General features: G+C 51.4%; 1 protein-coding gene across 2 annotated transcripts; it reads right to left on the bottom strand.

The window, feature by feature from the left end:
• Positions 1-4,959: 4,959 nt before the first annotated feature.
• Positions 4,960-27,316, bottom strand: TSC22D2 (TSC22 domain family member 2). Of its 2 annotated transcripts, XM_088530502.1 has the most exons (4): positions 25,229-27,316; positions 12,011-12,082; positions 6,123-6,174; positions 4,960-5,219 (listed from the first exon to the last, which is right to left on the bottom strand). In XM_088530502.1, exons 1-4 carry the CDS (start codon positions 27,109-27,111, stop codon positions 4,977-4,979), a joined length of 2,250 nt encoding a protein of 749 aa, XP_088386628.1. In that variant the 5' UTR covers positions 27,112-27,316; the 3' UTR covers positions 4,960-4,976. The 2 variants fall into 2 exon arrangements, with proteins under 2 accessions (XP_088386628.1, XP_088386629.1); XM_088530503.1 differs by lacking the exon at positions 12,011-12,082 and having other exon boundaries at positions 25,229-27,315.
• Between the last annotated feature and the right edge of the window lie 289 nt (positions 27,317-27,605).

Raw genomic sequence — 27,605 nt, forward strand, 5'->3', positions numbered from 1 at the left:
GAGCGCAGGGCTGCCGCCGGGACGGCCCGGGCTCTGCAGGCAGCGGGCGGCCCGGCCGAGCGCGGCCCGTGCCTGGCGCTGCTGCCGCGCTGCGCCGCGGAGCCCGGCGCACGTTGAGCCCGGCGCGCGTTGAGCCCGGTGCACGTTGAGCCCGGCGCACACTGAGCCCGGCGCACGTTGAGCCCGGCGCACGCTGAGCCCGGCGCACACTGAGCCCGGCGCGCGTTGAGCCCGGCGCCTGCGCAGAGCCCCGCGCGGCAGCAGCCCCGGCTGCGCTGTACATACTCCCCAGGCTGCTTCCCACTGAGCCACAGGCTTAAATATTGTGCGGAGCCGTCCCTGCGCTGCCCTGTCCCTGCCTGCTTGTGTGTGCTGTGTCCTGCGGTGTCCACCGACTGCCGAGGCGGCCGCCGCTCCGGCTCCGTTCCGCCCGGCCATGGATCCCGCTTAGCTGCTTCCCTCACGGGGGGTCACCGTTCCCTTAAGGCTCTCCTTACATCTGACAAGGACATAAAAGTCAAAGCGGAAACCTGCTACCGACTGTACCTGATCGCTGGTGGCCGAGGCCTCGTGACGCTCCTCGCTGTGTCGTGGTACCTAGAGGCAGCCCTGGATTGCTCTGCTTCTGTGTGCAGTTGCTAAAGGAGGATTTCTTTTTTTTCAGGCTTCTTGGTGGAGGATGACAAATTTCAAATGTGGTTGTATTAGAAATACTAGAAAAATAATCTTTAGAGAGAGTCATTAAGTGTGTGCACGCTGCGAAGGAGCAGATCTTTTGCTGGGACCAGTGCTGCTCCCGGCTGAGCTGTCATCGGGACTGGCGACAGGCAGCAGAGCCAAGAGCGTGCCCAAAACTTAGCCATGAAACTTAACAGACATTCCTGATTCTTGGAAATCCGTATTTTGTAAGTGGTGGGGGAGAATGATGTATAATCACTTATTTTAAATAAAGTTCTTTTCAAATGTGGATTTTGCTGCTTCTGAGGCTGGTGAAATGGTGCGTTCCGGATTTGAAGCGGGCGGCCTCAGGGGCCGCGGTGGCTCCGTTAGCTGCTGCGTGCGATAGCGGGGCTGGGGACAGCAGGGCTGGGGACAGCGGTGACAGGGACAGCAGGGCCGGGGGCGGCTCCTCCGCAGGGGGCTCCGTGTCCTGGGCAGGCGCCCGCGCGGGGGCTCCGGCCCCTTCCTGCCCGCGCGGGGGCTCCGGCCCCTTCCTGCCCGCGCGGGGCTTTTGCCCCCACAGCCGTTTCCTGCTGACGCAGCCACCGGCGCCCGAGGCAGCTGCTTCCGCGCGCCGTGGGTGACGGGGGAGGCCCCGGGGCCGCTGTCGCTGTCCTCGCCGTCCTGCCGCGTCGCGGGGGCTCCGGGACGGGGAAGGCGCCGCCTGCGGGAGGAGGCTCCGGCCGCACGAGCCGGGCGGAGGGCGCAGGGCTCGCGAGCGGTGGCAGGAGACGCTGCGGGAGCCCAACGGCCGACGGGGACAGCGCTGGACATGGTCACGCTGACCCAGCTGGTGGGGGACGCCCCGCACACTGGGGACAACGCGCACCTGGCAGCGTTGCAGGAGGGTGTTGCAGTTGCTCTTTGGTTCGGCGTTGCGTAGAGCCAGCCGCAGCAGTGGCTGCAGTCAGGCCTTGCCCGTTTGCAGCTCATCGCTTCCCACGGGCGCCACGCGGCCCCGGGGGTTTCCTCTTACTCTCACCCAAGGCGCGAGCGCTGACAAAGCAGCAACCCGCGTTGAACGGTACCGGTGCTGCTGCTCGGAGCGCTGCTGCCCCGGGGACAGGAGCGAATCCCCTTGTGCCAGAGGGAGGAGGAGAGGAACAAGGGAAGCGCCGAGCTGGACACTGCCGCATCTCGCAGCAGCTCGAGCGACTTGTGCTTTGGTGACATTTTAATGCAGCGCAATGAAACTTGATCAGCCACCCCTCACGGGCCGATTCACGCCGCTGAAGTCTGTCCTTGCTGCGGCGTCCCTGACCCCAAACCCCCACATCGTGGAGGACGTCCCACACCGGGGCGAGCTGCTCCCCAGCGCTTCCCGCTGCCCCCGGGCGCTGCCAGCAGGGACAGCACAAACCAGAGCAGCCTCTGAACTCTGCTCTGCTGCTTTAGCGGGTTTTTCCCAGTTAATATTTATAGCGGAGCACAATCTCACACTAGGAGGAAACAAAAAGAAGAAACAAGAGGGCAGAGCAAGGCAAAGCACTCTCCATGGGATGTGTAACCTTTGCTCCATCCCCTATGTCCTGCCGTTTTGCTAAATACTTCTCTTTCCCCTCCCCAAGAGAGACGAGCTCTCTGAACACAGGTGTTCAAGGGTTTCTAAGCCAGCCTCCATCTGCGGTCACAGACGACGCGCGGGGGGCAGAGGCCCTGAAGCCACCGGTTCTGCGGAGCGGGGAGGGCTCCGCGCCCTCCTCCTCCTCGCCTTCGTCTTGCACCTCCACCGTCACCAGAGCAGGAGCCGCTGCGGCAAAGGGCCACATTGGTCCTGTTGCTGCTTCTCTCCCTTAGGAAGGGAAGGGTGTTATTATGGTGGTGCCTCTGGAAAAGTCTCAGTTAACCACTCATCTGAAGGAGGACTTGATATCCAGAAACCCCCAGATACGTCCCTTTTTCCTCGGTTTACCGGCCATTCTGGTACACGTCTGTATCTTTAACACACAGGCAGCGAGCTGTTACTCACACCTTGGCAAGTTCAGCTACCGAAATGTTTTGCTTGCTCTCCGCTCCGCACGCACAGGCCTTGCTGCTCCGCAGGCTTTGCCACGTGTGCTCAGAGCAGCCCAGGAGCAGCAGCCTTCAGCCAAGATGAAGATCCCTTAGCACTTTACCTGTGAATACTTAAAATACAAACATATATGTAAGCATACATATACACATATATATATTAATACATATATGCTGGTTTGAGCTGTGCTGTGAACTGATGCTTACCGGAAAGGGGCAATGCTGGGGCACTGGACAAAGACGCTTCCTTGCTAGCTGAAGACATCAACATTTACAGTTTCCAGGTATGTTTAACCCAGCCAGAGCCGCGGTGCCGGCGGGAGCGGAGCGGGGACGGGCTCCAGCCGCGACTCCCCGGCCCCGGAAAGGCGGGTCCTGCCCCTTGGGCTGCGCGGATGTTTCTCCAAAGCCCGTCCTTGGCTTAGGAACATGAAGACCCCAAAGTGTTTCAAAACCCCCGTGCACAGCCACATTTTACCTGTATCACTGCAAAAACGAACTAATAAAAGAAAAAAATAGTCATGGGCAGGCTTGATGCATGCACACAACTATGCTTTTTGCAGCATAAAAGGGAAAAACCACATTGCCAAAAAAGCTGCAGGGTGCAGGAGCAGCACCCAGGCCAGCCCATGGGCAGCACCCGGCTCTGCCGGCCGCCTCCCTGCGTTGGCCCCCGCTTCGTCCCGCGAGGGTCCCCCCGTTGGCCCCCGCTTCGCCCCACGCGGGTCCCCGCTGCGGCGGGCGGGCGCACACAGAGGGTCCCCGCGTTGGCCCTCACTTCGCCCCACGCGGGTCCCCGCGTTGGCGGGGCCGGCCCCGGCTCCTCCGCGCTCCAGGAGGGTCCCCGTCCCCCGCGGGGCCGTCCCGCCGGAGGCGCCGCTGCAGCCCGGGCGGCCGCCCCGGAGAGCTGCCCTTCTACCACACCTGGAGGAGAAAAAATGCGGTTTAATTTCAGAAAATGTGTTAAAATATATATATTTATACAGCAATTTGACACACTGCGGTAGTTTACACAAATGATGGTCTCTCTTGAAACTGTATTTATGAAATGTACATTTTAATTTAAATACTCAGTATACACTGCACTTAATCTGCATGTTGCATTTATTAAATACATTAAAATCTGCAATGTAACAAAACGTTTTCTGCATACGAAATTCAAAACACCATTTTAAATGAACAAAAGATGGCTCACTTCATTTTTTTAAACAACTAGTGCATAGCACACTAGCTCAACTCCACCAACACCAGCTGTTCTTTCTTTTTTATTTGACATTGTTCACAGACTATTACATATTACAATAAGAGTGCTGGATAAAAACATGAGGTACGAAAGTGGTTCAAAGATTATAGGTCATGCAGATCATGCTAGACAGCAAAGAAAGTTGTGAATGAGAAAACACTAAATAAAAATACATAAAGAATGTGCATTATAAAATAAAAAAAAAAACAACTCAATTACACAGCTTTGCTTCTTTGGTTACAAAGTAGGTTGAACAATTTCACAGCTTTTTATTCCCACCAAAAAAAAAAAAAAAAGTTATACGAAATGTCAAAAAGCAGAGGAATCATGGCAATTTCTCTCTATTAGAAAGTAGAAACAGAAATGAGCAAAGTTTTCTTCATCAAAATAGCCCATCGATTATTTATTATATCACAATAACTGGTGACTACCTGTACAGATGCACTATGGTCTTCATACTTACACTCTATACAAAATTTACATTCAAGCTGGATCTTTACTACCGTAAATAAATACCAAAGGTAAATTGCCATTAGTGTTAGAAATATGCCAGGATTCTTTTGTTCAATTATTGCCTAAACATTTTATCTATTAAACGCAATCCCGTCTATCATTTTGCTGATACATACATTTATTAAAAAAATTAAAAAAGTTCTGTGACATTGTTCATGTACATTATGAAAATAGCAGCCCTGTAATAAATAAAACAAATAAATGAAACTAATGTAGGCAAAGGTTTCTTACATGGAAAGAAGAGTGGTTCTCAGGATGAATTGTTACTGCTCACGGGACAGCAAGGCTCAGGGTGCGCCGGCGGCCGCGTCCCCCGCGCTCGGCCGCCGCGGCGCGGGCAGCGCTCCGCGGGTGATTGTCTAATACTGAAAAGGCCGGACACACGACAAGCGACGGCGCTCACGCGGCGGGAGGACACCAGCGGCACACAGGGACACACTGCGCTCGGGTCGGGTGTTGCGCTGTTTGTACACGAGGCCGGGAAGCTTCACGCGGAGGAGACATTCGGCTGCTGCGGAGGCTGCGCGGTCGCGGCGGGGGCCTGGGAAGTGCTACTGGGATTGGCCTGTTGGGCCGAGAGCTGGGACAGCTGCTCGTTGTTGGACAGGGATTTCAACAGTGCATTTTCTCGTTCAAGTAAAGAGTTTCTTTCAACCAATTCTTTTATTTGTTCCTTCAGGACTTCCACTTCTTCTCTTACCGCATACATCAAATGGCTTTTGACTAGATCCTGTGAAGAAGTCGACAGTTACACCAAATGAACGAGCAGTTTCACTCCGTTCCACCCCCGGAATTTACTATTTACTGTTGGCACCGAAGCAAGCGGTAAGGCTGGAAAACTAAAGCACTTAGAGTAAGTTGGCCTTCAGAGCCAACAACCTGGCTCTTCAATTCGCTCCTAAAGCTTCATTTCCAGCATTAGCCAACACCTAGCACATAGCAACCCAAGTATGCCTATATCCACTAAAACAGAGATTATTCACTTAAAAGAAAAAAAGGAGAAAAAGAATAATTGATATCAGGCAGCCTGTATGGATACAGAGCTTGTTAAAGGCCTCTTTTCCCCCATATTGTGCATATGCACAACCCGACACGGAATGAAGCCGGGGGCCGCGCGGGGCCTCGGCAGCCCCCAGGGCTCACCGGAGCGGAGCGGACCCGGCCGGGCCGCGCGCGGCGGCTCCGCGTCCACCCGCGCGGAAGCCTCCAACCACCACAAACGGGATCAGACGGACTCAGCTGGAGCTCAACGAAACGCACAGGGCAGCTCAGCCTCAAGCAACACTTCAGCAGTGAATTTTACTGAAGACACTCATTTATCTCAAGTGTGCTATATGCTTTTAGCACCCCTTTAAGTTCAACCAGCTTGTTGGCAGCAATGCGTAGAATAACCCATTTAAGAGACCTTCTAGGCCAACAGTGTAACTGAGAAACTGCCCAGGTTAAATGTAAGAACAATCCCAGTTCGTGGCCATCTCCTAGCTGGGAGAAGGTCACTTTTTTCAAAAAATGGCATCGTCTGACCTGACTGAAGGGGTATTGAGAGACTTGCAGAAAGACCACAGAGCTGGAAAGCTTTGCTGAGTGATGGACTGTTCATGGGATCAGGAATAACAACTCGCTTTCTACTCACCATTGCCTGTTCTATTTTGTTGTCAATGGCAACAACACTTGCACCAGACGCACTGCAAAAAGAAAGAGAAAGAAAACGGGATGAGCATGACGGCATGGTGAGAGCAGGGCTGCACGCTGACATCCCAACGCGTCCGCAAGGGAGATCCACCGCGAGGCCAGGGCTCCGGGCGCAGGAATCCGGGCCGGCTGCCCGCAACCCCTCTGCACCGGCCCAAGGCACAGACAAAGTGCATTACAGCGGGCAGCAATAACTGCGTTCACTCCTTGCCTCACTCCTCAGCTTTCTTCACGTGGGAACACAGGGACCCACTGACTTGTACTATTTTTTTCTCTGGCTTTCCTGGAAGACCACTTTCCACCACAAAAAAAAATACTGCTTCTGCACCACGTTTCTTTTTCTGTAACTGCGCGGCAACAGGCAGCAGAAGACAGGACAGGCAAAGCTCTGGGTTTGCACAAGAGCGCGTGTTTGCCGAGCCGTTCCAGCGCGGACGCTCTCCCGAAACATCCCAGCCGTCCCCCGGGGAAGGAAGCGGCCGTTCCCTGCAGGAAACCGCGTCCAGGGACATCCCCACGCTGCTCGCGGCGGCTCCGCGGTGCCGGCGGGCCGGGCCCGCTCGCCCCCGCGCCGATAGCGGCGTTATCGGCCGCACGCAGCCACGCGCTGAAGAATTGGCATATGGGGAAAAATGCAGGGTTTACAATCATACTTGGAATCTTGCTTCTTTACAAATACATAAATAAATAAAATGCACAAAAACTAAGTGCTAAAAAAAACTACCACAGTTTTTAAAATTATGAGTTTTGGCAATAGGCTCAGAAGTGCCAATTACATAAAGGAAATCGGAGTTTATTATTAAATATGCCCTTACGTAGATAAATTAATTTCACCGAGTCTCAAAAAAAAAAAAAAAAAAAAAAAAAAAAAAAAAAAAAACCACCTCGTGCAGCAGGAAATCCTAGCACTAAAACCGCATTTACAAGCCAAGTGAATCAGCTTTTGAGATTGAGAAAGTAGCCTAGGCCAAAACGCCGAACACCCATTTGCAGAGCAAACTGTCCCGGGCTGTTATCTCCCTCCAAGTGGTATTTACGGAGCTTCCTCGGAGCAGGAAGCGTTCGAGCGCGGCGCCGGCCCGGCAGCGCCGCGCGGAGCACGTGGCAGCAGAGCAGGGCCCGGTGCAGCGCCGCGGGGCCGCAGGGACGAGGACCGGAGCGCCCGTCGCGAGGGCCGCCCCGGGCCCCGGTTTCGGCCCCTTGCTGCACGGCCAGGCCTGAGCTCCGCAGCGCGGAGCCATCGCTCGCCCCGCTGCTCCTGCGGCTGCGGTGCCCCCTCCGGGCCTCGGCCCCGCGCTCCTGCAGCTCCGCGTTCCCGCCGTGCCCGAGCCCCGCCGGACGGCAGCGTCGCTGCCGGCAGCGCCCCGGGATCGCTGCGGCTCGTGCCCAGCGCGAGGAGCCCCGGCTTAACGGGACCGAGGCCGTGCAGCGCTCCGGGCGCTCCCACCCCTCCTCGGGCCCCAAACGTGCTGCCAAACCCTACGGTTTCGGACTCTTCCCCAAGTCTTAAACACTTCATACCACACCCAGTTTCCATTGAAAAAATTTCTAATCCTATACCTGCAAAATTGAAGTTACACCTAAAATTCAGGCCTTATGAAAAGGTCAGAAATATTTTCAGTCAAGTAAGTTTGGAAAGAGATTCTAATAAAGAAGCTTCAGTATCATCAGCAGGCTATAATGTTGTTAAACAAGTGTTTAATCCAAAATACCAAAGATATGTTTTGCATGCTAAAAATTACTTCATTTTTAAAGATTTCACAGTCCTCAGTAATGGACTAAGTCTCAGTGCAGCAGCAATGATACCGCCCAGTATCAGACTGGGTAAAAGTGTTTCTTATTTCAAGGCAACTGCAAGCCCTGGTGACCGGTCACCGTAAACGCGTGACGAAGGCGGCCAGAGCGCCCGCGCTCTCCCGCATCCCGCGGCTGTCGCCACCTCCTCTCCCAGCGCAGCAGCCCGAGTCGCTGCGCGCGCACGAGCGCCGTGGTCGGGCTGCGCCAGCGCTGCGGGGACGGGCTCCGCGCGGAGCGGGGACATGGCGCCGAGCGCGGCGCCGCCGCCTCCGCGTCGCCTTCTCCGCTCCCTGCCTCACACGAGCGAGTTCCGCGGCCCCGTCGCCTCCCGGGGAGCAGCAGGGTGCCCGGGAGCGCCCCCACATTTGTGCTGCTTACCAGCAAAACGCCAATTCACAGGCACGTTACTTCTGTCCCTTCACCGATTTGCTCACTTAGGAGCTACTGAAAACCCCTAACTGGACAAGGCTTGTATCCTATCATGGAGTGAGTGGCTCCTGCTAGAGAAGCCTCCTCTCCTCTCGAAATCGCGGAGGCCCCTTCAGGCAGTCTCCATCCAGCTGTGAGACCCAGCGTGAGGGGCTCCCAACAGGAACAGTTATCCAGTCCTGAAAGAGCAACCACGCAGGTATTTCAGATTTCTACGTTTTTCCTTTGTTAAGGCACACGAATGAATTCACAGCCTCAGCAGTGCTGGCAGGGGTCAGTGTCTAACCGGCTGCACGCTGGCTGGCTCTTCGTCGGACAGCCAAGTACCTGTTTGTACCAGACAGCTGAGCTCGCCAGTCGGACAACACTCCGCAGATAAACTATCCACTGCAGCATAACTGATCCCAGAAGCTAAAAAAGAAGCCACATTAAATCAGCAGATTAAGAAGCTCTTGATTCTCAATGAAAAGCTTGAGTTAGACAAGTATACTTGGCTCATAAGAAGTAATTCAGAGGCAAATAATGAAAGCAAAAAGCAGAGGCTTGTTTTGTGCAAGCTTAAGTGGTTCCGGTGGTGGGGGTTTGTCTTCTTGGACTTGTTTGTTTGGCTCTGGACACATTGAGGAAAAACGTGGTTATTAGTTGTGATAAGATCTCGGGCAGCACTAATCAATCACCGCTGTGTGACAGTCGCCTGCGCTCGCCGTCCGCGGGGAGGAGCAGCAGGTCGAACCACGCTGAGCGCAGCGCGTCACGACAGGCGCTGCCTGTTCCACACAGCTCCTCTCATTTCACAGGTCTAGGGCCTCCAATCCCAAGTCGGGAGAGTTTCACCAGAAAGTTTCACTTTCCAGACAGGGCTGAAACAGCCAGTATGAAACCGGTCACCCTTCCCATTCTCCATCTCGCTGGAAGGGCATCTCACTGACGGAGAGCCGCAGGACAGGGAAATGCGAGTCTGGCGTAATACAGCACACGGAGAGATTCCAATTCTTCAGATTTACCGATCAAAGATGTTTCCAGCATATCTTGGAAAATGCTTATCTGAGTGGACATGCAAGAAGAGTTTTTTTTTAAAAAAAAAGAAAAAAAACCATAATGACTGGTTCATGATGCGCATACAAATGCAACGCAACCCTACACTGCATTGCCTCAAATCAAAGCTCACCAACCACGGCTACGCTTTAGGCAAACTCACCCAGGACCACGAGCAGGGAGTCCGTGCACGAGCAGAGCAGCCTCTCGGGCTCCCCTGCCGCGGTACCCGGAGGCTGTCACGCTCCTTAAGCCTCCAAGACGCTGCACTAATTGGAGAGCGACCCATGAGACTTGTGCGCCCAGGAACACCTACATGAACACTACGCAGAAGAAATGTTTCCAAGCTTTCCCAGAAGTCTGTAGCAACTGATATTTCACTAATATTTAATGGTTTGAATGTTATTGGCACTCTCTCCATGATGACATATCAGCAGAAAATAATCATCAGGTCTCTTTCTAGAGCATTTTCTACTAATACCTTACTGTTCCTTGCCATAGCCTGTGATTTGCTTTGTTGACTCAGATGGCCCCAGGAGAGGGCTGCTCACAGGAGAACAAGCCATATTTGCTAGGGGAAATAAAACAGAAACAAAGAAACAGAAAGCTGACATTACACAGGAAGATTTCCACTGTGTTTGGGCTACAGTCACCTTATTTAAGCCCTTGGAGCACATTAACTACTTGCAAAGGATCTGCAAAATGTAATTAAAAAGTCTGTCAGCAGGCTTATGATCCATACACTTGTGGTTCACGGAGCCCCCAAAATCTGGGATGGAGAACTTGGATGGATTTTGACAGTTTTATGGTTTCAGAGCAGAGATTTGTCTTCCACAAAGGAGTCACCACAAAGCCCAGACCCAGCGGGTTTGTTATCAAGCAGCTCAAACCCGCGACGGGGCCTTGCTGCAGGCCCAGAGGGGCTCCCGGGACACCGGCCTCCCGCGCCCATCGGAGCCGCGTCCCCGTCCCCGGGCGCCCTGCAGAATTGCCTTTACTGAAGCTCCCCCTACTAGGTTTTCACTGGAAATGTATTGTTGAAAGCAGCTCAGGACGAGTCATCTCAATAAGTAAAGCCAAACTACACCAAGCGACCTTAAGAAAACCTAGTAAGCTGGATATGAATGCAAAACCCCCTACACCTTCGCAAAGAATTGGGAATCCGAACCAACTGGAAGCTTAAAACCCATGTTAATCCTGATGAAGTTGCTTCTGTGGTGTTTTGTTTTTGAACAAATATCAGTTTTTGCTAAGAAGCATTCAAAGATCTACCCAAATTTGGTGTTTCTCCATAACCCACACACTTGCAGTACTTGCTTTGGATGTTATTAGGTACACCTAAGATACTTGAATCCTCAACTTTAATCATTAATAATTTCAGTTTTTAAATGTGTTTCTTCATTTCAGAGCTATTTTAAATTGAGACACGAATACAGAGAAGCAAGTGACATGGACGTTTGCCCTGCGTATCGCGTTTGTATTCAAGGCCCCGAAGCTTATTTCAATTAAATAAATAAAGCACTTTCAACCTAAACAGTGACATTGTCTCCAAATAGAGAGAAGTGACATGACTTGAAGCACAAAGCAAAAAAAAAAGTTGCAAAAGTTTCTGTTAGAAAGGAAAGGTGTGCTTTGAAGCTCAGCCTGTGCTAGCACCTCCACAGAAACCAGAGCAGGATGCGTTAGCTTTACGCTGAGCCACCAGCCTTGCACAGCAGGCAAATCGCTGCCAAGCGAGCTGTGAAGCTTCTCCAAGCTCTGTAAGCCTCTCAAGCCAAACACAGCCAATACCATCCAACGGATGTCCAGATTAAAAAATAAATTTATATTCTACAGAGCTCAAGCAGAGATCTCGTGAAAGGCCAGAGCATCACAAGACAAAGTTAAATAATCACTAGGACTTCAATTTAATGCTGACAAAAAAAAAAAAACCTTAAAAAATCATTCAAGTGCAGGAAAGAAACACTGCTTGCAGCTACTGATGCATTAGCAATGCATCTCTGACAAGTCATATCCGTAACAAATATGACTTCACTGCAGTTTCTCGCCATGAGCTCAGAGCTAACTTAATAGGTTTTCTTTGTCCTCTTATCTCTTCACAGAACAGGTTTGTTCCCATCTAGCTTAACTTCAGCAGAATGAAAGCAAGCCACAAAACTTCCTTTCCTGGTTTTAAGACCGAAAGATTTTAACTTCGCTGAAATCGCACTTAAATACGACATTTTCACAACTTGTCTTCTGACACCAAAGTTTCCTTTTTTGGAAAAGGAAGCTGCAGATATTTTAGCGAAGGTCAGCTAATAGCTGACTAGCGTTAAAACTTTCAGCTTACTCATTATGTAGGGTACATGCATAACGGAAGGAGGAAGGAGAGAAGTACTTTAAACCATTTAAATTGCAGCTGAAGTAACTCCGGGACTGCTTTCAGACTTTGGGGTTGCAAGTGCAGTGGGGTTCTCAACACAAGCAGCATACTTTGCGCAAACTAAGATGACGAGAAACTTGCACAGAGCGAAGCTGTTCATGCATACTTGGGCACGTATGCATCCGGCACCGAGGGGTTCATACCTATCCCAGAAGGTCTTTGACTCACGCAACTTGTTGAAATGGAACGCTTGGTAGAATGCGGTTGACGGATTCCTATGAGATCCAAGAATCAAACAGAGATATTGAAAACGGATATGTAATTAAAATATCAACTCTTATTCTACCTACCTTACAATTAGCTATCCAGATGGGCTAGATTTCTGCCCCAAAGCGTATAGACTCCACAGAACTCCTTAGGAAGAGATTAGTGACTGAAAAGCCTTACTGTTTCACTAGAGTAAACCTACAGGTTGCTGTTAAGGAGATTTTAGTTAAAAACATCCCCTTCAACCCACCCCCAAAAAAGAAAAAAGGAAAAAAAAAATCCCCAAGCAAAACCACCCCAAACATCCTTTGGATTTTCAGGCCATTTCAAGTTACTACTGTGAAAGCTCTTAATAAAACATCTCATAACGTGCTGACAGCATCCTACAGATAAGTTGCATATCGCTCTAGTGTTACACATACCTTAACTCAAAGATATTTGTGAAATTTAAAAGAATAGATATGAAAGGTGTATTTTTACAAGCACTACAGGGTATTCCTGTGCCGAGGCAGCGCTAACCACGTCCCGTCCGCACGGCGGCGGATGGAGCGGGAGCCGCGGAGCCGCGCGCAGCCCGGCGCTCCCACAGCGGCTGCCTGTGCACGGGGCCGCGCGGCCAGCGCCGACACGGGCTGTGCACGGCAGGAGGCCAAGGAGCAACCGGGGCGCCCGGCCGCGCGTCCCCACGGGGAGCGCCTGGGGCGCCCGGCCGCGCGTCCCCACGTACACCAGGAACGGCTTGATCCGTCCCGGAGCTCGTCTTTACGCTGGCCTCGCTGTACTGACCCTGGCAAAGGCTGCAGCACTTAACTGAGCAACCTTTAGAAAAGCCAGCGCTAGCTACAGCCCCTGTCACAACAGTTCAAGTCAAAGTTCACACCAAGAACAGAAGCACATCTGTCCACCTCTTTTCTAAGCACATAACAGGATACCTCTTACAGCAAAAAAAAGATCCAAAAGTAATTATTGTTCCAATGCAACATTTATATTATTTGAGCTGTATCAAGAGAACATTTTTACTCCATAACTGCATTTTAGCACAATGGTAATTGTTCGGGGAGGAAAGGCCTTTACAGGAAGAGCTGCCTGACCAGAAAAAGCAAAAAGGCAAACCCACATGAGAGGCTGCACGAGCAGCGCCCGACGCGCCGGTCGGAGCTCTTCCCTCCGAGGCAGCTATTTTTAACGGCACTGAAGAGCAGATGGGCTGGAGGGTTTCTCAGGGCTCCTACGTGGTGTGCCCAACGCCTGGAGCGCCGCGCGGGCACAGCCTGGGCACGCGCCAAGGGCCGGCCGGGAGGGCAGCACGGAGCCCAGTTCGCGCCTGCCCTCCTGCCCAAGCAGCCCATTCTGCTCCCTTCCGCGAGGCTCGCAAGCCTCAACATCACCTGCAGCACCAGGCTTCTCAGAACAGTTTCGATGCTACAGAACTCAGTCTAGATTCAGAGGAGGAAAGCGGCACCAACCCTCCGAATACCCAAGACACCGACCATCCCTTTAGAGGGGAAGCCGAAGCCACACCGAACGTCACCCCCTGTCCGGGCGGCATCCTCTCGCCGCCGTGAACCAGGACAAACATTTGCCAAGTAAAAACTGTATTCCAGAGAGCTCGGCTTCTTGAGAAGCCATGCCTATGGAGGCAGGTTACGGATAAATACTGCTGGGTTTCTGTAATGATTCCGGCCCTGGAAAAACCAAATGTCAGCTCTGTGCTCAGAGACAGGCTACTGAGCAGACTTCACCAGCTAACTTTGAAGGGGGAACGGGAGCACGACTGCTCATTATGTAACAGCGGATGCTTCAGGCTTCAACTTCTCAATCGGCAACTAAAGGCAAAAGCTTCAGCAAGAATAAGAGAAGAAACACCTAAACAATACCTTTTATTCCCCAGGGTAACAGAATCAGAAATTCGCACTAAAACACCTCAGACACCTCTCTAACCACAGTAGCACTGTATTATTTTCATTAACTTTGAGGACTGGGAAGATCCAGAACGGCCAAAGTCCCCATCTTTGAAGTGGGCCATGAGAATTCGGATAGCCCAGGTATAACACACCAGAGGAAAGCCAAAGCTAAGCAGCAGCTGCCTACACAGGCCAGCACAGACTGCCCCTTCAGGATCTCCCGCACCCAAAAATCTCTTACAGAACAAACCAACAGGCCTTAAACAAAGGGGAAGCAAATGACGTGGCCAAGTAACTGCCATCCTGGTAGAGCTTTTAATGTCCTCTTGCATGGGTTTAATTGCAGCATGGTTTATATGAAGTGGGCCCACAACTGCTATGTCCACTGTACGTGTGGCTCTCCAGGGGTTCGATGCAGTATGGAAGGTCACATCAAACTCCATGAGACTGCTCGAGGACACTTGGGCAGTGGGACACAGACCATCCTTATACCTGTGTCTGGTCTGCAAGCGCAGTGGGCAGCAGGAGGAATTCATCAGAGCCCTGCACCACTGGAGCAGCGCTCTGAAATAAAAAGGATGCAACTCAATAAGGACAAGCATGAAGTACCTCTGGTAGCAGTAACCAGCTGCACAAGATGAAATGTGAAAAGAGTAGGGAGCCACAACTCCACAGAAGAGAATTTAAACAGCAGTTAAAAAGACCTTGCAGAGGTGTCATTTTCACAGGATGTGCACGTATTAACTGAAATCTTGTTTTATTCAGTCCTTCTGAGCCCCTAACCTACATTTTATGTCCAGTTTTGAAAATGACCTCTTCAAAAGGAGGTCAGCTTTCCAGAGCTCAGATAAGACCTCTAGAAGAAGTGTCAGATTACTTTTCAATAACCAGAATCATTATTAGGAAAGTTAAGCATTGAAACGAGATGAAAGAGGCAGACTGCAAGTACTTCAACCTGTCGGCAAAGGAGAGGTTCTTTCATACCTGCGAGGTACCGCACAAGCATTAGTGTTTTTAACTGCAGCCAGGGAAGCTTGAGCTACGCATCAGAACGGGCTCGTGCACGAAGCAGCAGCAAAATGACCTCCTCCCGCGGAGACAGAACTGCCAGCCCTGCTCATTCCGGAAGAGGCCAAAGAGGCGCCCCCGGAGCCGAGCCGGGCGCGGGCCGCTCGCGGCGCTCGGAGCCCAGCCCCGCCACCGCACCTCCTAGCAGAGCGGGGCCTTCCCTGCGCGCGGGACATGAGGACGGGTGCCTCTGCCTCCCTCACCGAGCTCCTCAAAGGGGGGTTTAACGAGGAAAGTCCTGCTCTGACTAGAGGTCTCCAGGCACGAACTGGAGGGGACTGTCCCAAGGGCAGAGCAAGCAAGTCTGGCAGGGCCATTTCACCCGTCGTCTGCGTGCCCCAAGGTGCCGTCAGCAGCTCTCCCCTCTCCGAGGCGGGACAAGGCTCCCAGTGTCAGTTTTGGAGACACTTTTTCCAGTTTAAGGCATCTACAGAAGAGACTGAAGTTACTTTTACAAAAAAGCAACATGATCGCTTGCCCTTGGTTTAGGGTACACAAAGCCTTGCATCAATAAGAGAGGGACAGCTTGCCTTAAGATAGACGCCAAGGGCTGCTGCTACTTCAAGCCAGTGCAAGACAGAAAACCTTTTCTCCTGCAAGTATACAACACACATGCTGCTGTCATGGGAAAAGTTCCTTTCTCTTTACAAGGGTGGCACCCCAAATCATTTGCTTGGGACCTATCAAGACAGGAGGCAGCAACACCTGCTGCTGCAGGACGAGATCTTCTTGTCTCACAAAACACTTCCTCCTACATTAGGTGACTTATTCAGAGGAAGTCAGCCATTAGTCACCACTAAAGTATCAGGTATCTGTGTATTAATGCAAGCCTAATTTTATTTAGGCAGGAAAACACACATGCTCTCAGAACTAAGTTTTAATAATTATTCAAAGAAAGTCTGTCAGTTTTGGCTACATTAACATAATCAAAAATGAACTACTCAACAGCTATGTTCAAGTATCCATTATTGTTATTTTTTATAAATAGGACATCCACAACATGAACTTAAGTCACAGTATAGTCTATATAGGCTAATTTATGGTTATGAAAGTTTTACTAAGTCAATATTTTCATTGTCTACACAGAAGGTAAATCAGAAAAGAAACTTCTCACTCACCTGACCTCCTCCCTTGCAGAAGGACCAGCTATCAACCTGCTGCTGTTGCCTTCCCTTGTTTATGCTTCATTAGCAGAGCACCAGAATTGTCAACCAGGGCAGATTTGGCCCAACTGTATTCCCAAAGAACTTGGGAATTAGAAACAACTTAAAACAAAACAAAACCCAAACCACCCCTACACAAGCTGAAAGAAAGCAGGTTCTTTTCTGCACACAAGTCTTAAGACATGAGGAGTGATGTAATTATGTTTATGTATGAAACAACACATCTTATTAGACTGCAAAAAAGGCACTGTATGCAAGACCCTCTTGCCATCCACTTCCTACAAATGACCTTAAGGATCATACACAATTTTCTTGGTATCTGTTGATAGTATTGGCAGAAACTCAATCCATCTCTCTTCATGTAAGACAGAGCATCTGATTTATGAAATTCCCACAATATTTTAGTGTATTATGAAAAATCTTTAAAGACATTTTACATTATACAAAGAAAACATGTGGTAGTTACGACACCAAGTACTATTTAGCCTGTGTTCTGAAGCCTTTCCCCAAGAACTTTTAGAGTTTTAGCCCCAGAAGAACACTCTCTTTTCGAGGAAGCGTTTCGATACTGCTTCTAAGCAGTAAGATCCTAAACAGCAAGATCCTAAAAGGGATCCATCGATGAGCGAGGACAGGAAAACACCCTCCCAACTAAAATCTACAGGGCCACTGAAAATGAAGCCTCAGCATCGTTGGCAAGTGAGCCAATCAGTAGAGTCTGTCTCGGTGCTGTGTTTACTCCGTAAGGAGAGCGCTGCAGATCGGCTGTAAGCAGATACCCAGCCAAAAGACCCTGCAGCTTTCCCATTTCAACAGTTGCTACTCAAAACTCTCGAGGCCAAAGTCTCTCAGATCCCAGACCCCAGAAGTCCTATATATAGCAGCTAATCCTATAATCATGACAGCTTTAAGGTAGTTTAAGACTTGCCAGTGATCTTTTCCATTCTCTGCATCGTGCCTTGGTGCTGGCACAGGGTGGGTTTCGCACTCCTGACTTGCTGCTGCCCACCCAAATTTTAATTGTTTCTTAAATTCTAATTCTGCAGACTGAGTAGGAAGTGGTTCGCGTGATCTTTTCCTCCAAATTAAAGACTCAAGTCACTAGCATGACAAATCTTACACCTATCTTCCCGCTGAGTGAAGTTATCCTTCCGTTCTTAGAGGAAGGACGGACGATGGAGCTCAGGAATTAGGACAGCAGCTTGGCAGGAACCTGGAGAGCCCAGTGCTCCGAGCGCCAGGAGGAGGCCCCGGCACTGGGACCCGGCTCCGCTCCGCACCCTCCCCAGAACCAGCCCAGGACCCTAGGAACCCCATAAACCCCACGGCAATAGAGAGAGTCTCTACTTGCGACTCACTGGGCGCTGCTGCTCCAAGAAGCTGTTGTAAGAACTACAGGAGCAGGAGCGCCTGTTGGAACCATCCACGTGCACACCATATATATATATATATTAAAAAACAAAACAGCAACAAAAAACCACACACACATTCCAAGCAAGCCAAACCAACCAACCCTAAATTTCTGAAATAAAAGGATCCACGTTTGCTAATTGTATATAGAAAAAAAGAAAGTAGAAGGGTCAAATGCATTAAAAAAATCAGTTTTTACATTTGCTCAACTCAACTGGTAAAGAAAGAGGCATTCATTAACATGCATGAACTTGTTATTGCAGCAGATTAGGCCCCTGCTGCCTGCACTGCCCACAAAGCCAGATTTCATCAAAACTCCGGGTGAAGGGAAAACTGCCTGTGATTACTGGTGAAAGCAGCACTGCAGAGCGCAACAGCTCATCTGAGAGTATCCATTTTCATAGAGCCTGGCCCCAAAAACGAGACTTCCCCCTGCCAGGACAGGAGTTTCAGCTATTTCAGTTGTTAGATATTCAACTAGTTCTTTGTTTTTGCAACTCCCTCTCCCGTTATTTTTTTTTCCTCCCCAAGACTTGTGGGGAGGGAAAAAAAAAGACAAAAGAAAACATTGGAACAGAGGTGGCCAAATTCTAGCAGTTATTGGGCATTGGCCAAAAAAGCATCTCTTGGCTTTTGAAGATACCATGTACCGCATAGTTATTCCACAGTACATGACAAGTGTATTTGCTCTTCTACAACTTGAAAGTTTTTACAGCCCTGAGCTCTATGCAAGTTGTAGTCTGCTGGAGTTGAAGCTGGGTAGCTAAAGCACTGTCAGTGTGACAGCTTGCTTGGCCTGTATTGGGAATATTAAACGAACAGCGTTAGTAGGGCTGGCGAAGGCACTCACAGAGGCGGCTCCAGCGAGCTGTTCTGCTCGAAGCCCCTTCCCGGGGGACGCTCCTGCAGCCCCGCTCGCACAGCCAGAGCGGCTGCACACACGCGGGTGCCTGGGGCCCTCGTCTCGAGGTCTCCTCCTGCGAGCCGGGCAGCGCAGGCCCCGTTTCGTGGCACGGCGCCGGCGCCGAGCCCTGTCCCCGCTCAGCGGCGTCCCCGCGCGCAGCTCCGCCAAGGGCCCCGCTCGGCCAGCACAGACACCGCTGCAGGAGGGGCACACGAGCCTCCTGGAGCACTCACTGCTCAGGACAGGACTGAACGCCAGCCTCCCGGAGCACTCACTGCTCAGGACAGGACTGAACGCCAGCCTCCCGGAGCACTCATTGCTCAGGACAGGACTGAACGCCAGCCTCCCGGAGCACTCACTGCTCAGGACAGGACTGAACGCCAGCCTCCTGGAGCACTCGTTGCTCAGGACAGGACTGAACGCCAGCCTCCTGGAGCACTCGTTGCTCAGGACAGGACTGAACGCCAGCCTCCTGGAGCACTCGTTGCTCAGGACAGGACTGAACGCCAGCCTCCCGGAGCACTCACTGCTCAGGACAGGACTGAACGCCAGCCTCCCGGAGCACTCACTGCTCAGGACAGGACTGAACGCCAGCCTCCCGGAGCACTCATTGCTCAGGACAGGACTGAACGCCAGCCTCCCGGAGCACTCATTGCTCAGGACAGGACTGAACGCCAGCCGTCCAACTGTCTGTCACAGGGCAGAAGGGACGAGCAGCTCGCCTGCGCGCAGCGGGAACGCGGCGGCCGTGGAGGCTGAGCGGCTCCGAGCGCGGCCGCGCCGAGGGACCGAGGGGGCCCCCGCGCAGCCTCCGCGGCCGCCACGCGCCGTCCCCGACGCTGCCAGCCGGGGCAGCAGGGACACCCGCGGCTGGGCTGTCCAGACCTGCCTGCCGGGGCCGGCACAGCCGTCCTGCCCTGCGGGAATTCCCAGGGAAGTTCTTACGGAAGCTCTGCTGACCCAGAGCACGCAGCAGGCAGATATTCAAAAATCCAGTATGGTATCAAGGAACAATTCCTTTTTGCTCATATATATATAAACAAACTACAGCATGGCCTCATGCTGTAAGAGATTACCAGCACTACTTCTTACAGGAATGCTCCTCAGTATCCGCAGCCTGACAAAAGCTCCACATCAGTTAGTTTGAATACAGTTACCTATATCCTCCAGTCATTTATAGCCTGCCCCAAAACCCAAAATGCTTGAACATCACCTTCTAAGAACTTTTAAAAAAAGCTTCCATTAAACATATGTTGTTATTTCTATCATATGAGACAGCATTCAGGGGAAAAAAGCTGACTAGGGAATACTTGTACTCTTATATAGAAGAGCGGGGGGGGGAAAAAAAAGAAAAACAACCACTCTTCCAGCAGCACACCAGAATAGTTAGAAGTACACAGCACAGAGAACTGCTTGTTTGAGAGCTAGAACACTCCAGGCTTTAAGAGAAATTCGACTATTTCGCCTTGCGAATTTTGCAAGTATCCCCCTACCTGCCCTTTGAATGAGTGTCTCGTTCAACACTCCTGCAACACGAATTCTCAGACGGCATCACCTCCTCCTCAGCACAGCCTTCAAATGTCCACACTGGGACAGACAGCTGCCAAACGAGCCCCTTGCACTGTTTTTTCTGACTGATCAGGTATCTTTAATGCTTGGTAAGTGACTACATGATAGAATAAGTTTTTCATAATCTCAACATTGGCGTAAGACTCATGTTACTTTACGTAATTTTTATTTTAGGAAGTATAGCAAAACCAGAGTAAAACTAAATGAAGCTTTTGTGTGCACTAAGTTTCACTTGATATCAGCGGCTGTAACGCTCACCTAAGAAGTTCTACCTCAACTCCTTTTCAAGTGCATTTCTGGACAAACGTAGTAACATCAACCAAGCTGAAGGCCCTCAGGATTTGAGGAGTCTGCCCATGTTTCGTTCTCTTCTGCTTCTACAAACACTCAAGCAGAACCCGCCGGTTCTGAGAGCGGAAAACCTGCAGCTCTGCAACCGTGAGAGCTGACAGTTTAACAAGCTTTAGAATAAAGTGGAAAAAAGGGACAGTATTGACTAATAATGCAATTCAAGCACTGCTTATTTGCATATATTTGCATAACCCTTTCATTTTTTAGGAGTACAAAATATGCATCCTGCGGATAAAGAGCTGTTATCGAGTCATATCAATGCCTATGCCCAGTTTTGCTCTTATACTGAGAGAGTATTTTGCCCCCAAAGGCTGCCAAACATGCGGGATACTTGAACACGCTTTCTCAGTAACATTCTTTTATGATTTCCCCCTGCTGCCAATCCAAAGGCTTCCAGACCCAAAATAAAAGTATAAGTTAGTTTGACTATTGCACTTGTCAGCTACGAACTTCTGTATATACAGGGGTGAAGGTGAATGCACAAGCAACACGCTGATCCTGAGATCATCTCTTGGGTATTCTGGCTTTCCTTCACCCAAAATAATGAGCGCTGCTGTAAGAGCGGTGAAACAACAGTCAGGGCCATTCTCGATCCAGTTCCACACAGCCGCTTTCACTGAATCTGTCGAAGATGCAAGGAAATTCAAAGCGGATTGCAATGCTCCCCCCTGCCTCCGCAACTGTACCATTTCCTCCCTTCGTGAATACTGTTGCAATTTATTCTGCGCATAGCCACATTTGGAGAGGAAGAGGAAATAAAACTATTTGTTATGCTGTAGATATACCTTAACTTGCGCAAGACGTGTTCGTAGGAACTTAGTAATTTAGATGCTTAAGCTGAAGAAGTCAGTTTTCCTCAAAAAAAAAAAAAAAAAAAAGTTGAGACATGCCAAAGGCTTCTTTATTCCTCTGGACTCCCTACTTCCCCTCTGCCCCCAGTATGAAATTCTGAGAGTAACTGATTCTTCATTATTCATCAGATCAACAGCAGCTTTACAGCAGTAGTACAGCAGTTTTATTTAGGCTCCTGTAAGAGTTCTCTCAACTAATAGGATGGGAAATTAAAGGTTATTGGGCAATGTCTTGGGCAAATAAGTCCTATGTTTGTAACAGGCTATAGCCTTATAACTCCACATACAGCTATTTTAGATATAGGCTAATCTAAAATAGCAGTCTGTATGACTGCAATAACACAAATAAGTTTCCTCCCTCCCCAGATAAGATGAGAACATAATTTTAATATGAGAAGTTGCTGGCTTGCATTCAGTGCAGCTCTCATACTCTGCTTTCAAAGAATTCCCATCCTAAACCTTTTCACCTTTAAAGCAGTTCCTCTTCAAAGTAAAAAATGGTGATACAGTTAAAAAAAAAAAAAAAAAAAAAAAAAAAAAAAAAAACACAGAATACTTAGACCTATACATCATCCCTTGAATATTTTAAAAAGAGAATGGTTATACAAGTTCGTCGAGTCTTGTCAAACCTCAGTTAGGCACAAATGCTTAAGTACAGTAGGCAGTACCAGAAGGAACATAAATATCTGCCTACAAACTGGCTACTCCTTCCTTAGTATAGTTTGAATATTACACATTAAGATCAAGACAGACAGACAAGGTTTTCTACAACTTTTCCTGTGATCAAAGTACACCTCTCTCAGAGAGAAGTGTTAACTTCCTGAGGCTGAAGCAGCGAGAGTGACTCATGATGTGCGAGTTCCCTTTGTGCCCTGTTTGATCAGTGCCCACTCTCTGCTTATTAATGACACCTGAAAGTCTTCATTAACCATCTCACCACTGATTTCAGTAGATTAAGCAGCTGAGAATAAGTCCACAGGAGTAGTGGTATAATTTAAACAGCTGCAAAGAAAGAAACAGAAACAAAAACAGAAGACAAGTAAGAGCTAAAACTAAAGCCTTTTCACTGAGTAACAGCAAATAAAGTGGTAAGACAGCATTTACCAAGATGCTAGGGTATCTCCTCCTTTCTCTCTCTCTGAAGCCAGTGGCAATCAGGCTATTACTAGCAAGCACAAACATTTACCACGTGCATGTACTGCACTACCCGTGTAAAGCGAGCCGTTACCGGTGACCAGCAGCACTGCCAGAGCAAGCTATTCCAAGCCTGGCACAATGGTTTGCACAGGAGTTCATGCAGGTGTGGAAAAAGTCATGCAAATCCCCTGAGTTTTGTCTGAAATTGTGCTGAGAAGCAGTATGCCAAATCCAACCTACCAACCCCTCCAAACGATCTCGGAGCACAGCTCTGACCAAGACCCCCACGGAGTCCTCCAGGGACGAGGAGGGATATCCAGAACACTCCTCCTTTCCAGACCCCCAGCCCAGGCCGGTCTCTCCCGCTGGCACAGCGGGATGCAGGCGGCTCAGTGCAGGACACTGCCGGCTGCCAGTGTCACAATCAGGGCACCCGCCACCCCAGGAACCCACCTGCTCTGCCTGTGTTTCTCGTAAGGAAGCGTAGGCAGAAAGTTAACGTTTTCTAGCTTGTATAAAACATCTCTCTACCCTTCTGATGTGTTACAAGAACAGTAGTACTATGTACTGCGGTTGTGAAAAGAAAGCAAAGGTTGTCCTCATTTCTAACATAGCATTTTCCATAAAAAAAATAAATAAGTGACTGCGGGAATCGCCTGGATCCTGCGGTCCTCAGTGCAGCGGAGACGGGAGCCGCGCGGACAGGCCCGCACGGAGCCGCCTGCTGCAGCGGGAACCCGCTCCCCGAGGAGCCCGCGGCGGGAGGCACCGGCACACGGGGCAGGGAGCAGCCCGGACCAGCCTCCAGGACACGGAGGGAGCCCCCCGGCACAGCACGCGGCTCCTCGCCCCGCCGTGGCCGCGTAGGAGGGCAGCTCTAACCACCACGCAGCTCCTCTGAACAGCCTAACGTGGGAAGCAAAAGTAGGACCCTCAATTTAAAGCCCATCCCTAATTTTTACTCTTGGTTCTCACAGCAAATCTTCTGAAAAAACTTCATTGGAAATAAACAACATGAGGATAATGCTACCACAGGTCTCAAGTTCATAGACAAAACTGCTACTCTAACTTTAAAAAGTCATTATTCAGAGGCAGACCATCCGGGATTACCTCACTACCATGCGAGTTGCAAGTTAGCAACTTGCACTTTAGAATAACTGGGACGAGTTTTTCCCTTGTTGTTACATAAAGCTAGTGATTCATTTGCCACAGATGATCATGTCTGTTACTATGATTTATAGGAATATTAAGTACTATAAGCTATGCAAAAGGAATGTATGTCCTCAGAATGACTTAAAAATGAATAAGATATTTCCCGATAACTATAACAAGCTATGAAAAAAATAAGTCACTAGTTTGAAGTCGAGCCTTATTTGCACTAAGACACATTTGCCAGCTGGATCAGCAATCCTCTTAAGGTAGGCAGAAGTGCAGGAGTATTTTTAACAGTATAACTTTCTTTCACGTTCTTTACTGTTCTATTTTTAAATCAGAGCTAGCAAAACTGTCTACAACTTGGGCTTTGTTTACATAAAGGTATAAGCAGAATTACTATCTCAAACAGTGCTAGTTAGAGCTTCAGAAAACACAAAGCCTGCATTAGTGCAGACTTTAAAAAAAAAAAAAAAGTCTTAAAGGGCAACTTGAGTTACCTCCTCCATCATCTGCACCCTAAACCCCACACATGCAGCAAGGCTCCCAAAAGGCATCCTAAGCAAACCTGAGTTATCTTAGAGTCTGATATTCTTCCAGGGTGCCAGAAGGATCATAGGAAAATTCAGCAAGCTAGGCTTTTTCATAACAGTGTTATTTGTATTATTAAAAATAGGAGCAAGTATAACCCACATGCATTTTGTTCCTCCAGTAATCAAACATTAGTAACATTAATTTAACACTCAAACGTAACTTCCTTTGAAAGTCTTCCCTCAAAGAAGAGGATGAAGAGCAGTTTTAGCCATCGTGCCACCCTGCAGAGCAGGCAAATAGGCCTGGGAAAGAAGCCCCTCTCTCATGTTTCCTCTCTCAGGCCACCTGATGGCCTGTCCCTACTGAAATCCTTATTAAAAGGAATGGTTCCATGATACCCTTCTCTACAGGAGACTTACTTTGAGACTGTATTTTCCATTTCTACATATTTTCCCCAAGTAAGCAGAGCAAGCAGCACAGTCTTGCTCAATTTAAAAAGGTTGTCACCTGAAGTTTATTGTATTAGCACATTCAAATTCACATCTATGTTGCAGGTATTTTCCTTATTGATTGATTGATATTGCAAACTGCAAGCCTGATGGCAGGATAACAATCAAGTATCAGAGCTAGAAACCTGCAAGCTTTCCGAGGCTCCTCACCCAACAGCCCCGAGCAGCACTGTGTTTTCACTGCCAACATTGCAGTCTAGCAGTGCTGATAAACCCATGTCGTGCCCATGTCCAGGGAAAAGGAAACAACCAGCTTCCTCACGTACTGAGCCATATGCAGGAGCACAGACAGTTTTCAGCTAGTTTGCACATGGAAGAGGTTACTTACAGCTTTCTGGGTACTTCCTGCCCTGTTTTCAGGGGCGGATTACCACACACTCAGATGGAGAAGAATCAGTACTGTTCACTGCTTGCCTGTGCACTCACCATGCTCTGTACTCTTAAAAGCACACATATAAACAAACAAAAACCCACATAGAAGCCCAGGGATATTTTGGTAAGAGGCTTTTTAAAAATACGATCTACTAAAAAACACCTGACCGTAACCTAAAGCTTTTTTGACTGTTTGTTTTTTCAGAAATAGAGTTTGAAATAGTTCATACCTGTCTTCATCACCATCAACAGGAATAGATATGCCAAAGACAGAGCTGGCAAGACTGTTCATGGGAGTACTCGTAGGTAACTGAAGAGGATTTGTTAGAGTGTCTGCAACGGGAGGCTTCACAAGAGGCTTATTTTCAGCTATAACAGCAAGTGGTGGCTGAGGTAGGGGTTCCGACTTTCTTCTAGTCTCATCGATCTGGCCCACTAAGGACTGGGTCTGGAACTGTCCGAGGCTCGAGTGCGGCAGGGCCGCCGCTCCGGCGGGCGCGCCCTGCATCAGCGCGTGCGCCCCGTGCTGCGGCGGGACCGCGCCGGAGCTCCTGCCCACGGGCGCGTGGCTGCTCAGCTGCGACGGCGCCGCAGCCGCGGGGACATTTGGCATAGTAACAGAAGTGGTGGACACACTAGGCACACTAGTACCGGGCACGGCTACAGGCACGCTCTGGACCCCAGACACCATGCCGTGGGGAGCACCGGGCATCCCGGACACCTGACTGCTGCCGCCTAGTTGATGCTGAGTCACAGGTTTCTGCTGCACGACGCCTGCATGCGCGATGCCTTGCTGCACCACTGCCCCGGGCTGCGCCGGGCCACTCTGCATCACTGCCGACCCCTGCCCCACCGCTTCGCCGGCCTGTGCCGACACCCCCATCACGGGGGCTCCCACGGGCGAGGGATTCTGCCCCGTCACCTGGCCCACGGACAGGCTGGAGGCCACAGTACTCGGGATGGAGCCCGCAGCAGCTTGCTGAATTGCTCCTGGAGGCTGCATAATTGTCACGTGCTGCATGTACTCGCCCGGACCAGAAGGCTGCGTCGGCAGTAGATGCACCGGTGGAATTTGGGGCTGAGAATAAGTAAATTGCTGAGGCTGAGTCACAGGTGCGGCTCCTTGCTGCACCTGCTGCGGGGCGGCGGGCAGGCCGGGCTGGCCCACGGCTGCGCTCGGAGGCGCCACGCTCTTCCCGTTGGGCCCGGCCGGCCCCACGCTCTGCGCGTTCACCTGGGGCTGCGGCGGCACCATCATTTGCTGATTTGCTACTGGAGTCGTGGAAAACAGAGGCTGAGCAGCACTTTGAGGCATGGCCCCGCCTAGGGGCTGTTGTGGCTGCTGTTGTTGCCCAATGACAAAACCAGGTTGCTGTAGAGAGGACTGGTTCATTTTTTCTGCCTGCAGCAGCTGCGACACAGCAGCAAGCGAACTGTCAGCTATAGAATCGGGGCCGTGCACTGACACCGGCACGGCCGACACCACGACCGAGCCCCCCGTGGCGCCCAGGCCGCTGTCCCTGTCTTGGGCGGCCTGCTCAAAGGTGCTGCTGTGCCTAATGCAGTCCCCAGTCCTGCCCAGGACCCCGCCGCCATCCGAGTCCCGGTCATAGTACTCCATACACGTCCATCGCCCTCTCCTGTAAGGCTCCCCGGTGCCGTGGTCCAGCTTGATCACCCTGAAGCGCGAGCTGCACGCGGCGGCGGCCGTCTGGGCCCCGGCCCCCGCGGCGGGCAGGGCGGGCTGGGCCGGGCCGGCCGCGGCGCCGGCGGAGCTCTTGGGCACGGCCCCCCCGTTGGGGGCCGGCAGCGGGGCGGGCGCCGCGGCCGCCAGCTGCCCGTCCAGGAGGAGGTTGGGGGAGACGCTGCCGGGCGTCTCGGCCTCGCCCACATTGTTGAGCGTCTCCTCGGAGGAGCTGCGCTCGCAGGCCTCCTCGGGGCCGTAGTCGGTGGCGCGGGACACGTCGAAGATCTCGGAGGACACGTCCTCGGTGCGCGACTCGTCGGGGTCGTCCAGGCTCTCGGTGTCCTCGGTGATGCTGCTGGCCACCTGCGCCGTGGTGACGCTCGTGATCTGGAAGCAGCTCTTCTTCTTGGCCGGCATCTTGGACATGGCTCCCGCGCGGGGGGGCGGCGCGGCTGTCACGGGCCCCCGGCGCCGCCGCACATCCTCCGCCTTCCTGCCGGGCTCGGCGCGCTGGGGGGCGCGGCGCGGGCTCCTCCTCTTCCTCTCGGCCCGGGACGCGGCCTCCTCCCGCCGCGGCCTCCCGCCCTCCCTCCGGCGCGGGCCCGCGCCGCGGGCGAGGCGGCCCCGGCCCCGGCCCGCCCTGCCTGCGCGCTCTACCTGGACACCAGCGCCAGGCGCATGGTGCTGTGCGCGGCGGGCGGCCCCGCGGCGGGCGGTGCGGCGCGGTGCGCGGCGGTGCCGGCGCTGCGCGGAGGTGCCGGTGTTGGCGGTGCCCGCTGCGGTGCGCGGTGGCGGCGGCCGCGGCGCGCCCGGAGCGCGGGCTCCCACTGCGGCTCCCTCGCCCAAGATGGGGCTCAAATGCCGCCGCGGCGCACGCTGGGAAAGGCGCGCGCCCCGCCCCCGGCGCCGCGGCGCGATGG

This window comes from Tinamus guttatus, unplaced genomic scaffold (assembly GCF_059628265.1).
Source record: "Tinamus guttatus ecotype Peru unplaced genomic scaffold, ASM5962826v1 Tinamus_guttatus_pri_ptg000376l, whole genome shotgun sequence".
NCBI classification, from domain to species: Eukaryota; Metazoa; Chordata; class Aves; order Tinamiformes; family Tinamidae; genus Tinamus; species Tinamus guttatus.

Coding starts and splice junctions, on each gene's coding strand:
- TSC22D2 (XM_088530502.1), bottom strand. CDS start 27,111: ATGTCCAAGATGCCGGCCAAGAAGAAGAGCTGCTTCCAGATCACGAGC. Junction 12,083..25,228: donor GTTGATGGTGATGAAGACAG/GTATGAACTATT, acceptor TGGATCTCATAG/GAATCCGTCAACCGCATTCT. Junction 6,175..12,010: donor TCAAAGACCTTCTGGGATAG/GTATGAACCCCT, acceptor TTCTTTTTGCAG/TGCGTCTGGTGCAAGTGTTG.